At 52.3% G+C, this 13,171-nt stretch overlaps 5 protein-coding genes across 5 annotated transcripts; 3 read left to right on the top strand and 2 right to left on the bottom strand.

Annotated features, from left to right (window-relative positions):
- Positions 1-2,514: 2,514 nt before the first annotated feature.
- On the bottom strand, positions 2,515-4,539 carry CKM354_001241000 (uncharacterized protein; the record flags this gene model as incomplete). The annotated part of the gene is made up of 1 exon (XM_044807932.1): positions 2,515-4,539. One exon carries the CDS (start codon positions 4,537-4,539, stop codon positions 2,515-2,517), a length of 2,025 nt encoding a protein of 674 aa, XP_044663867.1.
- A 545-nt stretch (positions 4,540-5,084) lies between these two features.
- On the top strand, positions 5,085-6,368 carry CKM354_001240900 (uncharacterized protein; the record flags this gene model as incomplete). Its single annotated transcript, XM_044807931.1, has 2 exons — positions 5,085-5,393; positions 5,451-6,368. The coding sequence occupies 2 exons, from the start codon at positions 5,085-5,087 to the stop codon at positions 6,366-6,368; spliced, it is 1,227 nt and encodes a 408-aa protein (XP_044663866.1).
- A 1,631-nt stretch (positions 6,369-7,999) lies between these two features.
- CKM354_001240800 (uncharacterized protein) lies at positions 8,000-9,631 on the bottom strand (the record flags this gene model as incomplete). The annotated part of the gene is made up of 1 exon (XM_044807930.1): positions 8,000-9,631. The coding sequence occupies one exon, from the start codon at positions 9,629-9,631 to the stop codon at positions 8,000-8,002; it is 1,632 nt and encodes a 543-aa protein (XP_044663865.1).
- Positions 9,632-10,203: 572 nt separating this feature from the next.
- Positions 10,204-10,773, top strand: CKM354_001240700 (uncharacterized protein; the record flags this gene model as incomplete). Its single annotated transcript, XM_044807929.1, has 1 exon — positions 10,204-10,773. The coding sequence occupies one exon, from the start codon at positions 10,204-10,206 to the stop codon at positions 10,771-10,773; it is 570 nt and encodes a 189-aa protein (XP_044663864.1).
- A 569-nt stretch (positions 10,774-11,342) lies between these two features.
- On the top strand, positions 11,343-12,650 carry CKM354_001240600 (uncharacterized protein; the record flags this gene model as incomplete). Its single annotated transcript, XM_044807928.1, has 1 exon — positions 11,343-12,650. One exon carries the CDS (start codon positions 11,343-11,345, stop codon positions 12,648-12,650), a length of 1,308 nt encoding a protein of 435 aa, XP_044663863.1.
- Positions 12,651-13,171: the final 521 nt, after the last annotated feature.

Below are 13,171 nucleotides of genomic sequence, written 5' to 3'. Positions count from 1 at the left end.
TCATGCGACTTGGCGCAGAACTACCGGAGTTGACTTATGCAATGGACGTGCCGCAGCTTTTCACCACTGCCACTTGGGCCTGGCTAAGCCTGCCACCTTTCCTAGATATCATCAATCTCGTTACCAACTGGCCGCAAAACGTCAAACCTGCACTCGTGGTGCGTCGATCAGAGCGAAGACAAAGTGCAAGACTACGTAACAAATCTGTGCATGACATTCACAGGCCGGCGGGGATTCAGAGTGGATTGGCGCCACAGGAGATTCGCGGACACAAAAGATCTAGCAGCCACCGAACGCAATGCTCGTGCCTCTGGAACTCAGAGGCATTTTCTTAGATCAGTTATCCTGGTACTTTGGTACTTTGAGCCGACCACGTTAAGGCTCTTGCATGTTAGCGTTGGTTACATGGCTGCTTCTGTCCAGCGCTGCCGTGCGAAGGCGTGCAAGCAAGTGATGCGAATTGCTCTGGCTACGATGCTCATCGGAGCGGGCAAGAGCCACAGAACAGAGGTTCTTGTAGACAAGTTCGATGAGTGCCCGGACATCCTGGAAGATCTGAGCTCAGCAAGCGGAGCCGAAGTAGATTTTGATTGTCCTGGGCAGACAATGGCTCGAGGGAATGGCGGAGTGCGCGCGGCGTCTCTGGAACCACCATCTCACTCTACCGCTACCATTAGCAAAAGCCGAATGGGAGGAAGGATGCTATCGAGGCAGGGACTTATTTCCCTCTTATACCGCTAATGTGGGACAAGATGGGAAAATCGTCTGCTGCATCTACAGTATAGTGCACCCTGAATCAGCTAAGCGCTGAACGCTCAGAGGAGGCGAATGTCGGCCGACTGAGATTGAGTGATAGAGCGCAAGGCACAAACTCCTGGATCTGAAGAGTTGGCCAAGCAGAGAAGACAGCATACCAGACACATAACACAAGTGGCTCAATTGCTGCCTGCCCTTTGAGAAGCGGAAGTACATCCAATTCACGCTTCCGTCCCATGCACTTGTTCCATCCTGGACACCCATGCGCTCACGATCACTAATCGTAGGATCTGGTAGACCTCACCTCACTCTTCGCAGATGGAGCCTAGATGTGATCAAATGCAAGGCAATAGCATGTTCCTCATTTGCTAAGAGCACGTTAAAAAGGCGTTTCCGAACACGTCGGCTGTACTGATTTGCCTCCCCACCATCGGAAAGCAAAACAGAGACTAGGATTACGGCCCTGACCGCCCTCTGCCCGGGAAAGTCGAGTGTTCACTTTTGATACTCTTGTCTCCATCTTGTGAAGCGTAGCCAAGGCGCTCAGTCTCGACAAGCGAGTTAATTGCGGAGTCAACCTCGCGAGAGAGATCGCAAAGTGACCGCAACTAGCTTGCCTCGAACATAGCACGACTACTCACCAGCCTCTTAGGTTGGAGTCTAGCAGTGATGAACAAGCTCTTTCCCCTTATCGCCATGGTCTCAGCATTTGCCATTGCACTGGATTATACATACTGAAATGTTAATCACAAGCCGTGTCGTCTCCTTAGAGAGAGTCAGCCATACGCACTCGAGCCAAACTCCTATCCATCATCCATCCACATCGCAAGACAACCGAACCCGCTCTCCCAGCAGCCCTCCCCAAACGCTCTTTTAACTACAATGCGCATACCACGCCCCATCTGCCGGATCCTGCCACGCCTTCGGCACACACCCATTTTCCTCATCTACACACGCGTGATCCTATCCAAAACGTCAATCAAATCCGCACATCTGCACTGCATTGCCCAAAAGACTCACCGAAGTACACGCAAACCCATTACTATTATCCACGGGTGAGCCCTTATTCGAGCAATACCCATTCGGAGCAGGTCCCCCATCACGTTTATAGCAAAGCCACTGCAGAGAATTCCGCGATCAGTATCAATCCCTTAGTGATAGAATTTGAAAATGGAAAAGGAAATGGAAAGGAAGCGCAATGTTACCCAATTTTCTGCATAAGCAGAATGAGCTGCGAACAGCCCAACAAGAGTGAAGATGAGTAGCTTCATGATGCCGGTGCTGCGCTTTTCTGTTGCAAGTACACTCGGGAACTCCCTGAAGTGATTGTCGAGAAAGGGGAGCCGAAATTCACAGAAAGATTGATGGTAGCAGCGAGGTAGGCGTGGAACTTTTTGTATTTCGCGCGATACGAGATGGGATAATTACTGCTGCATTCTCCATCAAGACCCTGGACAGACTAGTTAGTTGCTGACCGCTCATCGGATTGCGAATAGCGGCCGGAAAACCAGAAAAATGGTGCGAGCCACGGAACGCGCGGGAGAACAAGACGAATAAAATACCAAGACAGTTGACCACGCAACAGTATCGGATTATTCCATCACGAATCTACCTACTCGGTCAATCAGCAGAAGAATCTACCACCTTCCATGCAGAATCATACAATTCATCAAGCGTAGAACAAAAAAAAGCAAAGACGAATGCAGCACTCAGCAGCGCGCCTCTATACAACAAATGATAAGATAGCCTGAACTGGTCTCAAGCATCTTCCGCTTCAACGCGACACAAAACTTCTTCCAAAAATCCTTCCAACAGTCCCTCCACGCCATCGCCCATGCCAACAGGCGATGCGCTGTCCAAGTGATCGATATCTTTGAACAGGCGTGCGACTTTACTCATACACTTTCGTATTTGCTCATGCGCTTGGCGTTTGAGTTGCAAGTCCTCCGCGGACAGGGCAGTCTGAGCGCCGGTCCCGTTCGATCTGCTGGCCTGTGAAGCGTTATGTTTTCTTTGCTGCAAGGAGAGTTGATATGAGCGACGGTGGAGCGCTGCTTCTAGTGCTGGGATCACCACAGAGTTCAAGGCTGTAATTTGCTGCTCCTGTGAGTCACCACCCGATTGGTCGGTAGACGTCTGGTACGCGGAATCGATGGAGGAACGACGAGAATCGCTGGTATCATCCACCGACTTCGGTTGCGACTTCGTCGGAACAGGTGGTGCAAAGCTCGGCAGCGGCTTCTGATATAGCTCGTTGACTGCTTTGCTTTCACTCGAAGGCACTCTTGGTTGTGCATACTCCACAGGGGTTGCCGAGTTGTCCGTCAGAGGCGTCGATGGTGCTGCCTGCTGCGTAGCGGACTCATCATCCTTGATGGCCAGACCCTTCATGTATTGAGACATGTCGCTTGCTATACTCTGCTGCAGAAAGTCATCGTTCAGAAGTCGTGGGGTGGCAGGCGTGACAGGCGGCTTTGGTGACGAGTAGGCGGGTTCTTGACGAGGCGTACGAGGAGGCGTCTGCTGTGCTGTTGCGACCGCTTTCCTTGTGGGTGACGCCGGTAGAGGTACCTTGGTGGCAGGCCCAGGAGATGGTGGCGGCAGGGCCGATTTTTTGGTAGGCGACGGTGTCTTGGGCAGCGGTGGCGGCAGCATTGCACCTCGCAAGTTATTGCCCGGCTCCCGCTGTTCTACACTGTCGCCATCGATGTTCTCTTTGTTCGATACAGTCCGTCTGGTGGGTGAGTTCGGTGCGTGGGACCTTCTCGAATTCATGCCAGATTCGTTCACTGGCCGTAGTGCCGTCCCTGCGTTGCCACGCCTGCCAGCAGGACGAACTGTGCCAAAGTCCCAGAGGTCCTCATCCTCTGGCCGTGATGGAGAATTTTCGATGTAATCGTCCTCTTCATTGTCCTTGTCATCCCGGTGGGTAGCTTGCCATCGCTCGTGTCGTTCGATCAGCTCTGTCAGATATGCTGTGCGCTTCGCTTTTCGTATCCATGGGTGTTTGAGAAGTTCTCGTGCGCTTGGCCGTTCTCGGGGCTCTTTTCGTAAGCATCGCCAGACGAAGTCTTTGAAATCCCTGCTGAAGTTCCCCTCCAAGATCGGCGCTGGGTTCTTGGGTATCAAAAATAGAACTTTCATGGGGTGGATGTCGCTGTAAGGTGGCTCGCCGAGTGCCAGCTCCAACGCAGTAATGCCCAACGACCAGATGTCGGCCTTGTGATCGTATCCAGACTGCTTGATTACTTCCGGTGCCATCCAAAACGGTGTGCCCACGAAGGTATTCTTCTTCGTCATCGTCGCAGTCAATTGTCCCGAAACGCCAAAGTCCGCCAATTTGACCTGCCCATTCGCGCCCAACAGAATGTTGGCAGCCTTGATATCGCGATGCAGTTTCCCGTCATTGTGCAAGTACTCCAGCCCCAGCAGTAGTTCCCGGATTATGATACAGATGTAGTCTTCGGGCAAGACTCCTGGCTTCAGCATGTCCCCGCAACTGCCTCCCGAGCAGAATTCCATGATGATCCACAGATCAGAGCCCTTGAGGTACGAGCCATAATACCTGGTGACATAGGGCGAGTTCAGGCCCGACAGAATCGATATCTCTTGAATGATGTCGTCCACCTCATCGTCGGCATTCTCAACATCGATAATCTTGATAGCCACCGACTGCCCCGTGCGCTTGTCGACGCCCTTGTAGACCTTTCCGAAGCTGCCTCCGCCAATGCATGCTTGTTTGGTGTACAGTGTCTCGGGATCGGCGTTCTGTGTAGCGGCCATAGTAGCGTAGCGTGCCTCGTGGGGTCGCGTCAATGGCAGCCGGACGACGTGTTGGATTTAGTAGGAAGATGCTGTGATGCGCATGCCCGTTTCAGTGATCACCAGGCGCCGAATCGCGTGGTCTCGATATTAAGAGTAGAAGAGCTGGTGGGAGTCGTGCTGCTGCGGAGCAAGAGCCTCTGGGGTGGCTCAGTGGATGCTGTACGCGAAGCTCGTCACTGCCGCCGAATGACCAGCATGCGGCGAGAAGGGCAGGTAGGAGCGGCGAGGTATGACCCGGTTTTATGGGAATCTGGGTGAGTGGGTGGTGGCAGCAACAACCAGGTGCGCCAGCTGGATTGTTGGATCCGGTGGCAGTTGTCAAGCGCCGGGATGTGGTGTTTATGTATCAATCAACAAGCTCTCCAATCCACTCGCTTCCCTGTCCGACTCGACTGGGGACGCGCGCTAGTCGCGCCAAGCCGTCGTCGTACCTGCTTTGCCCGCGCGCCGCCTGCACGATACATCGTGTCTCTGCCCGTCTGAAACAGCTGCTGAGCAACACAATGAGACTCGCCCAATTGCTTTCGGCGCTGGTCGCTGCATCGCCATCCGTGGCTTCAATTCTGCCCGCACCTGAAGACAAGCTACTTCTCGCTTCAGATCTCGTCGATTTCCACAAAGCATTGGTCGAGATCGAATCCATTTCGGGCAACGAGAAGGCCGTCGGCGATTGGCTCTATGAGAGTCTCGTGAACCAAGGCTATCATGCAGAGCGGCAATACGTTTCCAAGGACCCGGAAAGATTCAATGTATTTGCTTGGCCAGGCCACAACAGAGACCCGCCAGTCGTGCTAAGCAGCCACATTGACACGGTATGCCTTGCAGCTACGATAAGGCCCAATTCATGCAGATGCTAAGAAGGACGTCAGGTGCCTCCCTTCCTTCCATACAAATCTACCAAGCACAAGCACAACACGACAATCTTCGGCCGTGGCTCAGTAGACGCCAAAGGAAGCGTCGCAACGCAGATCATCGCCGTGAATGAGCTCCTCGCCACCTCCAAAATCTCCCGCGATGATGTGGGAGTTCTCTACGTCGTTGGCGAAGAAGTCGGTGGCGAAGGCATGAAGGACGCAAACCAACTCTCTCTTACGCCCAAGACCATCATCTTCGGCGAACCCACCGAACTCAAGCTCGTCTCAGGCCACAAAGGCATTCTCTCCGTGCACCTCACCACGAAGGGCAAATCCGGCCATAGCGGATATCCCTGGCTCGGCCGCTCCGCCAACGAGGTTCTTGTGAGCGCGCTTTCTGCCATAATGCAATTGGGCGACAAGCTCCCCAAAAGTGACAAATATGGCACCACGACTTTCAATCTCGGCCGCATCGAAGGAGGCGTAGCTGCGAATGTCATTGCGCAAGATGCCTCTGCGAACATCGCAGTCCGAATCGCAGAAGGAAGTCCCGAATTGATCAAGAAAGAAATCACAATTGCAGTCCACGATGCAGTCTCTTCGTACCTCGAAGACGATGATGACCTCAAATTCTCCGATATCATCGATATTGATTTTACAGGAGAAGGTTACGGACCAATTGATATCGACCACGATGTCCCAGGATTCGATGTTATCACTGTGAACTATGGCACCGACATTCCGTGGTTGAAGAAGACCGTCAAAGATCAGAAACGGTACTTGTATGGACCGGGATCGATTCTGGTCGCGCACAGTGCGAATGAGGAGTTGACAGTCCAGGACTTGGAGGATGCCGTGGAGGGCTACCAAAAGATAATTTTGTTTGCGTTGGGAAAGGGTGAGAAAGGAGAGGAGGGAAAGGAGGATTTGTAGATGGGGAGCTGAGAGATCCCCAGATTTATGTGTTTGACGGCCGAGCATGATGTGTATAGGGAATGCCATGGTAATGTGCGTTATAGTTGAGACGACAGCGACATTTGCAGATAGAGGATAGAACTTGTCACGACAAGAACGAGAAAAATGCTTCAATACTGGATGCCTTCCGAGAGACAGCAAGAAGGAACCCATGTGAGCACTGCGCACTTTGTCCTCAAGAACTCCAGTGGTTCCCGTCCCCGCTCCTTGTATCTCTGCCTTACACAGCGTAACTATGGCACTCTGTCCCGCGAAGCGAGATAGGCGCACAATCAAAATTACGGCGAGAGGGTCAACCACTGTCATTGTGTGCGCATTTCCGTTTTACTGTCCACAACTCGGTTCTGGCCGAGCAACATGAGGGAACTAAGGACTTGTAGTTGGCTAGAGCGATGGCCGCCTGTGTCGCTGCCTCTGAGTTCTGCTTTTTTCAATCTGGGTCGTGATATCCAGTCCTGTGCGTATACTTGCACGTCGCACTCGCAGAAGCACCCATCTCACACAAACACCACACATCTCAAGCTTATCATCTCGATCTCTATCTCTTTGGCAGACAGAATGCCTTGTCCACGCTACAAAAGACGGAGATACGAGGATCGAAAGGAACATTCGAATTTTTCGGCCGGATGAAGGAGTACACGGTCTCGATCCTGACTTCAATCTCTATTCCAATGGCAAACACCAAGTACCAGTCCCCAAAAATCCGGTCGTCATTCACCTGCCATTGACTGACTGTCATCGACACAATAGCACCGAGCAAATGGACACAGTCCATCAAGATCCGGAGTTCTTCGCCCTGGCCATCGCAGCAACGGCTGTGGTGTTCATCCAGTGTCGATATGTATCACAGTGAATTCGCTCTGTCAAACAGCGAAGATCCATGCCGACAGAGATAATTCAGACATTTGTTCGCGTGCGCCGCGCGAGGCAGAAGAAGCAGCGCAAGGATGATCGGGCTGCTCAGGCCGAGAGGTCCTTATATTGGCGAAGGATAGCCGCTGCGAATAGAGTCATCGAGTCTCGATAGGCATCACAGTGAGCTCGCTCTATCAATCAGCAAAGATCCAAGCTGACAGAGGTGATTCAGACATTTGTTTGCGTCCGCCGCTGGAGACAGACAAATCCTTCTTTCGTCACTTCGCTTGAGAAGGACTGTACCGGCGAAGAATAACCGATTCAAATTGTGACATCGAGCTGGGAGTTGTGCTGAGGAAAGTCCAAAGCCCTAAGAGAGTTCACGTTAGACAGTAGATAAACATGTTTCGATACTGGATGCACTTCCGAGGGCCAGCAGAATTTGGAACCATGTGAGCACTGCGTACTTTGCCTGTGGGCTCAAATATCACCTGCTCCGCTCAAGGTATCTCTGCTTTGAGGGGCGTGTCCAAGGCACTCCGTCCCGCGAAGCGGAACAGGCGCATGATCTAGGCCGCGGCGAGAAAGCAGAATGTGCAGTTGAGCCACGGACACATAGCCCTTGCAGACAGAGAAAGAGATTGTACTTGTCGCGACAAGAATGATGTAAATGCTTCAATACTGGATGCTTTCTGTTTCACTGGGTACAAGACATTAAACTATTCTGACACGAGTTACTTCTTCTCTCTCCTCTCCCACTTCACAACAGCGGGGGCCAAAGGTCTCGAGAAAAGACTACTGTAATCGGTTTCGACGACCTTCTTGCTTCCATCCGGATTGTAGAACTTGAAGTCCCGAACTACAGTGGCCGTGATTGTTTGCAATTGCACATACGCGAACTGCTCGCCGATACATCGGTGACGCCCAGCACCAAATGGCAGATAGGGCGAAGCAGCTCCTTTGCTGACCAGACCGTAGCCGTAATCTTCCTTCTCCTCTGCGACAGCTTCCTTGACCATGCTCGGCACGAGATGGGCGTACTGCTCGTCGGGTGACTCGTCCCATCGGTGAGGCTCCCACAACAATGGTTCTGGGAAGTGCTCGTCCATTCGGCTTGTGGCGCCTGGTGCTGCGAGAAGAGAGTGAGTCGTTGGAATGACATATGGGGTGCCTTCTACAGGCATTGGGGATTTGACTTTGCGGAGAATGGAGTGGATGGGTGCGTGGATGCGCAGAGTCTCCTTGACAACTTGGCTGAGCAGAGTGAGCTTGGAGAGGCTCTCGTATGTGAGCTCCTTGATGCTGCCGTCCTCGTTCACACCGAGCACATCCCTCTGTTCCTGCACAAGCTCGTCCTGAATGTCTGGTCGCGTGGCAAGGCGCAGGAAGATCCAGGAAGATGTGGAAGAAGACGAATGTTGTCCAGCCATAAGCAGTGCAATCATCATGTGTGCCACCTCCCGGTCAGGAACAGGCGTGCCATCCTTGTATGTGCATGACATCAAATTTTTGATCATATCTTCCTCTCCATTCTCTGAAGTCTTGTCGCCAGCCTCGCGTCTCTGCTTGATGATGGACATGTATGTTTCGGTCATCTTTTTCTGAGCGTAGTCGCGCCTTCTGTTTTGTGGCAGCGGCGCCCATGGCAACATGAAGTTGATCGGGGTGAAACCCATATCGAGGTAGTGGTACAGCTCGGCGAAGGTCGAATCGAATTTGCTGCGAACTTCCTTGCCTTGGAGCGATCGGCTAGCAGTGTAAATGGTGAGCTCGGCGAAAGCAGGCGGGAGGTTGAAAGTGCCGCTGGTCGAAGCGAATCGCTTATGTGAGTTGTCCTTAGAGAAGAATTGACGCGTCTCTTCGGTGATCAACTTGACATAAGACTGCAGAGCGGCGCTGGTCAGGCCGAACTTGACAAACTTCTTCTGCTCCATCAGTTTTGAATTGGGGCAATCGTAGACGACGTCCTTGCCAAATACGGGCGTGGTAAGAGGGCTGTAGATCTCCTCGGCATTGACATCGCGCAGCTTGCCGTTCAGAATGAAGTCGTTGCCCTTGGTGCCCAGGCATACGGTGGTCTTCTTGCCGAGCAGGATGAAGGTGAAGACGTCGCCATATTTTTCGCGGCAGGAGAAGAAGAATTTGTACGGGTCGATGCCGTAGGAGATGGTGCTGCCGATGATGGGTACGAAGTGGAAGACGACTGGCGGTTCATTCTTGGGCTGGCGGAAGAGAAGTTGTCGCAGAACGTTGACGGCGACGGATAGGAGGAAGAAGGTGGTGGAGGCCAGCAGTACGAGTTTCCATGTCGCTGTCTGGCCAAAGTGATTGTCGAAGGCGACGGCGACGTCCTGGAGGAGCCCCATGGCGGTGATGGGCGGTGGTGTTGTGGTGGAAGGGTGGTGTTCAAAGCATGGTGGTGCTGGCCTTGAAATGCGTGGCCAATGGTCACTAAATGATTAGAAGTCGCCGCCTTCTCCATCGTACGGTTTCAACATTTTGACAGGGATCCGCGCGGGAACCACCTGCATTAGCGGCGGGCCGTGCGTCATTGCCTCTTTTGTTGTGGTGCCTCGTCTGATTTCTGGTGCGATGCTTGATGCCATTCGTCAAACGAACATTGCTCTGCTGTGTTCTGCATACATCGTGCCATCATTCCTCTTCGTAGCGGTACGAGGGGAGGGCAAGGCAGATGGAAGCACACGGTATGGCAGTATTCTTGGCCGGACCGAGCAGATCCAACTGTTCACAATCTCGGAATGACGAGAGCAGCATTGCCGAGCTGTACAGCCGATCATGGTAAGAGCTCTTCCATAGCAGAAGAGAAGTAATCCCCATGTCTTCACTCCATCTCCGGCACCATCTTCGAGCATTCAGTCGACACACTTCAAAGAAGCATACAACAGCGCGAGCTCTTCACGCCACCACTGCCACCACAATGCGCATTCCATACGCTCCCTCCGAACCGCCCGCGAATGCCACCGAGGAGACCAAAGCAATATACCATCGCATCGCCGAACGCCGGAAACCACGACCTCTGATTCCCCTCGATCTTGCTCTCCTCCACAATCCGGCGATTGCAGATGGCTACAATTCATTGCTGGGAGCCATTCGTACGAAGTCTTCGTTTCCATTAGAGCTGGCAGAATTGGCCATCTGCTACATCGCTGTGCTGAACTCCGCAACATACGAGTGGACTGCACATGCTCCCATCTATTTGAAAGCAGGCGGCAAGCGGGAGAAGCTGGAGGTGGTTCTCAAGAGCGACGTCCGTAACGAGTCGGTCCTCAGTGAAGAGGAGAGAGACGTGCTGGCCTTTACAGAGCAGAGCACGAGAAACATCAAGGTCGAGGACGGTCTATTCGCCAAGATCAAGGAGCGGTACACAGATCAGCAGGTCATGGAGCTGACCATCACCATCGGAGGTTACAACATGGTCAGCCGGTTCCTGGTAGGTCTGGACGTCACAGAGAGCAATGGCAAAGACATGGTGCTGCCGCCCGCATAGATAAGCTCAAGAATCCTTGCCTCCTCAAGATAGATCCTAGATGTGATCTGCATCAGCTTCGAGCTGCTTCCGAAGGATTCGCACCAGATGAGCAATGCATGTGACACGTCATGGTCCCTCTCTCTCACCACACTACAATCGGAGTTTGTGCATGCGGAGGTAACGAACACTGCTGGTCGCGTGGCTGTACAGATGCTGCCTACAATAGTGGCTTTGGAGCTGACAAATGAACCAAGGCGCTCAGAACCGATACTCTCTTATGTTTTGGCCTATCTGGATATCGATTGTGTTCTGGCAAGCGTCCAATCTAGTTGTGGACAGCCAAAGGGAAGTCCGGGTACACTAGCGCTTCTGTATCTCTTGTAACCTTACTGGTTCTTTCTTCTTCCTTCATTGCACAGGATAGCTCAACTACGCCACAGGAGGCAGAGTCACGGGTGGCAAAGACATACTGAGATCCCTCTGGCAGTAAACGCAGTATCGAAGTCGTGGACCCGGAGGTGAGCTTCTGTTTCGCCTCTTGGCCGTAGCCAACGCGAGTACAGAGCATCTCGTTTGCGAGCTCCGCGATGTCGAGAACGACCACTGTGTCCTTGGTGCTACCCAAGACCAAGGTTCGCCTCCTGCAGATGAACGGCTTTGAAGGTCCAGACCAGCGGCCCTCGTTTTCTTCGCATGTAATAGAGGTGGATGCACAGCCAAAATACGCTGCGTTGTCTTACGTATGGGGAACAGATATCCCGACACACGAGATCTACCTGAACGGCCAGTCAGTGCTCGTGCGCAAGAACCTCTACGACTTTTTCTACAACTTGACTCTCGAATTTTGGGAGTACGGCCCTGCGCAGCACTGGAAATATATTTGGATTGACGCGCTCTGCATCGATCAGAGTAACATTACCGAGCGTAACCAGCAAGTTTCAATGATGGACCGGATTTACTCCGAGGCTGCTATAGTGATCGTCTGGATGGGCCAATTGTTCGGCGATGTTCCTCGTGATTTGCCACAGTGGACAGAGGAAAAACGACAAGAAGAACGACAACGCCACCGCGACTGGGTCGGACTCAATGGCTTTCTGAGCTCGGATTACTGGGATCGAATATGGACAATACAAGAATTTATCCTAGCGCGAAACGTTCATTTCTTCTGGATCAATCGCGAAGGGGAACGAATGGATATGCTGGCCGAAGAAGCCATGGCACAAATAACCAGCATGTACAAATTGTACATCGGGTTCATCAGAGGTGGAGCACGGGCTTACCTTAGTATGCTATATGAAAAGCGTGATGGCTGGCTCGAAGATTTGTCTCTGCTGGACTGGTCGCTCGAATTCTACAACTGCGAATGCCTGGACAAACGAGATCGGATCTTTGCGTTGATGGGCCTGGTCAAGCAACAAGAAAGAGAGCTTCTATCAATCTTTTTTCCGGACTATGGTTTGGACCACGAAACTGTCGTTATTATCACTCTGGCCATCATGCAGCACGTCAAGGGAACGCATATCCTCGGGCATGAAAGTGGCGAGGGTTTCGTAAATGCGAAGCACATGTCTGACAACTTTTACGAAAAAGCTCATGGATCGTCTTGGCCGAGTGCTGTGCTCTCAGTGATGGGTGTCGAAATCACTACGCATGAAGAAGTCGCGAAACGGCAGGCTGCTGTGGATACTTTTGATCTTGAAGCGGCGAAAAAGCAAGTGTTGCAGGGGCAGTCTCTCGGTGTGTCTAAACGATGGCCTGCTCCGCTGTGGAGGAAGAGAGCACAGTGGATGCCGCAGATCAGTCTATGTTGGATTCGAATGTTCGGGTTTATCGCACTTGCAGGCATGGTCAGCAGATTTGTGACTGGACTCCGGGCGAAGCGTTCGGGCTCATGAGTAAGAACTACCCAGTATTTGGAGCAGATATCAGGAGCTGAGACCGCCCATTGCAAGACAGGGGTCTGCTGGCGAAGAACCGAAAGGCTCGATGTGTGCGAGAATGGGACAGAGACGTTCAATTTCGTACTATGCTACTCAAAAATATGCATACCACTGTGCATGTCCCTCTTCTGGTCCATCTTTCGATATAATGACCCTCACCCCACTTCCGCCTCTTAGTATCCGACAAGAAAAAACAGCTTTCGTCATCACAAGAGTTGCCCGTGCTCTTGGTAATTCGTATCATGAAGTGGGCGAAGTGATGGCGGAAGCAGCGGATGATGTGTTGTTCTTATTCTTGGTGTTTCTTGTTGTTGTGGTGGGATAAGCATAAGCCGGAAGCCGGAGCCAAGACGGCGTCGAAAGGCCTGATGATGATGACAATGTTTCGAATGCGATCGGTCATATGGCGAATAACAAAGGTCGATCAGCTTATCCACACCTTGAAATCGATTGTGGTTGGGTTGGAGAAGTTGACG

Source organism: Cercospora kikuchii, assembly GCF_019650295.1.
Source record: "Cercospora kikuchii DNA, contig_00009, whole genome shotgun sequence".
Lineage (NCBI taxonomy): Eukaryota > Fungi > Ascomycota > Dothideomycetes > Mycosphaerellales > Mycosphaerellaceae > Cercospora > Cercospora kikuchii.
This window is presented reverse-complemented; position numbering and strand designations above follow the sequence as displayed.